The 1,727-nt window shown below is 30.9% G+C and overlaps 1 protein-coding gene across 1 annotated transcript; it reads left to right on the top strand.

The window, feature by feature from the left end:
- The first annotated feature begins 380 nt into the window (after window positions 1-380).
- On the top strand, window positions 381-1,258 carry LOC145103928 (3'-5' exonuclease-like). The gene has a single exon (XM_079041198.1). The coding sequence runs from the start codon at window positions 450-452 to the stop codon at window positions 1,080-1,082; it is 633 nt and encodes a 210-aa protein (XP_078897324.1). The 5' UTR covers window positions 381-449; the 3' UTR covers window positions 1,083-1,258.
- Window positions 1,259-1,727: the final 469 nt, after the last annotated feature.

The raw sequence follows: 1,727 nt of genomic DNA, 5'->3' as shown, positions 1-1,727 counted from the left end.
ATGTAACAAATGAGAATAATATATTAAAACATTAAAAAGATAGATATTTAAAGACAAAATATGTGACGTATACACTACTCATTTCAAACAATTTTTATTTCAAATATATGAAAAAAAAACCTAGTATACGAAAACCTAGTTATAGATAAAACTTGTAATATTTTCTTATACTTTTTATTTTTCTATAAATATTAAAAAGATAATAAATTAACACAAGTTCGAAAAATTTATATAAAAATAATAAATTTACCAAAGGTTGAGTTTTTCACTTTAAAACCTAACATAAAGTCATGATGAATCATGGTTGAACAAAATAAAAATTAATACGTTATAAATAAAAATATAATTTCCAAGATATTTTACCCCATATAAATTGACATTGCTTCACCGTTCAATTAAAATCTATTCTAGTGCTTTGCCCTTTCTTCTTACCACAACGATCAGTAGCCATGGCTTTTCAAAGCACCAATCCGACTATAACATACGACTATACATCCTCCAAGTATCATGTCAAGTACGACCACAAAACCATTGTAACAACTGTCACTGATAAAGCTGCCGCCGCCGAGGAATGGGTGGACGAAATCGTCATGCTCTATGCGAACCACCCAAGCATGGTGGTAGGTCTGGATGTTGAATGGCGTCCTCACCATATCAGCTACATGAGCAACAAATCTGCCACCCTCCAACTGTGCATCGACACCAAGTGTTTAATCCTTCAACTGTTTTACATGGATGAAATCCCACTGTCCCTAAAGAGTTTTCTTCTGAACCCTAAGTTCACTTTTGTGGGTATTGAGGTTGAGGGAGATATATCAAAGCTGAAGAATGAGTATGGGTTGGATTGTGCTAAAAGTGCAGATATTCGTGAAGAGGCGAAAAAGAAATGGCCTGGAAGGTTTCGACGACCAGGTTTGAAGGATCTGGCTATGGAAGTTGCAGGGATTCACATGAAAAAGCCGAAGCATGTCTGCATGAGTAACTGGGAGGCAAGAGTTTTAAATGAAAATCAAGTTGAGTATGGATGTATCGATGCCTATGCTTCGTACAAGATTGCTTACAAGCTTTTCTTTTCAGATTAGATTCAGGTTTTTGTTTGCAACATATGTTAGTCATGTGGTTATGCCTTATGTGTCGAGTTACAAGGTTTTGGTAAGTTGGTCTATGGTTTGTTTTAATGAATTGCGTTGCACCAATTAACTTTTTGGAGTTGGTGAAAATTCTAGTAAACTACTATAAAATGTTTACTATTTGAATACTTTTTTGCAAGTTTTTTTACTATTGCAACTGATTCATATATTTAGATGTTTAACTTTTTACTATTTTTTGATATTTGATATAATCAAATAATATGCAAAATAGTCATGAATTATATATATATATATATATATATATATATATATATATATATATATATATATATATATATATATATATATATATATATAAAGAGAGAGAGAGGTAAGTTCAATTGAGAAAATAAAAAAGATTGAGAATGGGGGAATCATTCTCAGCCACTCGTTTATTTTTGCCGCAAAAACCTCCGTCGTACCAGCGGAAATGGAAAAGGAATAGACATGTGTTTTCCAACAAAACATGTTTCCTTAAACTATGCTAATCATTACCTTAATATATACAAAATATAGTTTTTTTCGTTTTTTTTTTTAATTTTTAAGAAACTATTTTTATCGAAAAATGATTTTAAATATACCAAAATTCATGATTTA

This window comes from Lactuca virosa, chromosome 4, assembly GCF_052849685.1.
Source record: "Lactuca virosa cultivar CGN04683 chromosome 4, Lactuca_virosa_CGN04683_v6, whole genome shotgun sequence".
Lineage (NCBI taxonomy): Eukaryota > Viridiplantae > Streptophyta > Magnoliopsida > Asterales > Asteraceae > Lactuca > Lactuca virosa.
The sequence above is the reverse complement of the archived record's forward strand: the minus strand, read 5'-3'. Positions and strand labels throughout refer to the sequence as shown.

Excerpts from the sequence above, each read along its gene's own strand:
- LOC145103928 (XM_079041198.1), top strand. The coding sequence starts at position 450 with ATGGCTTTTCAAAGCACCAATCCGACTATAACATACGACTATACATCC.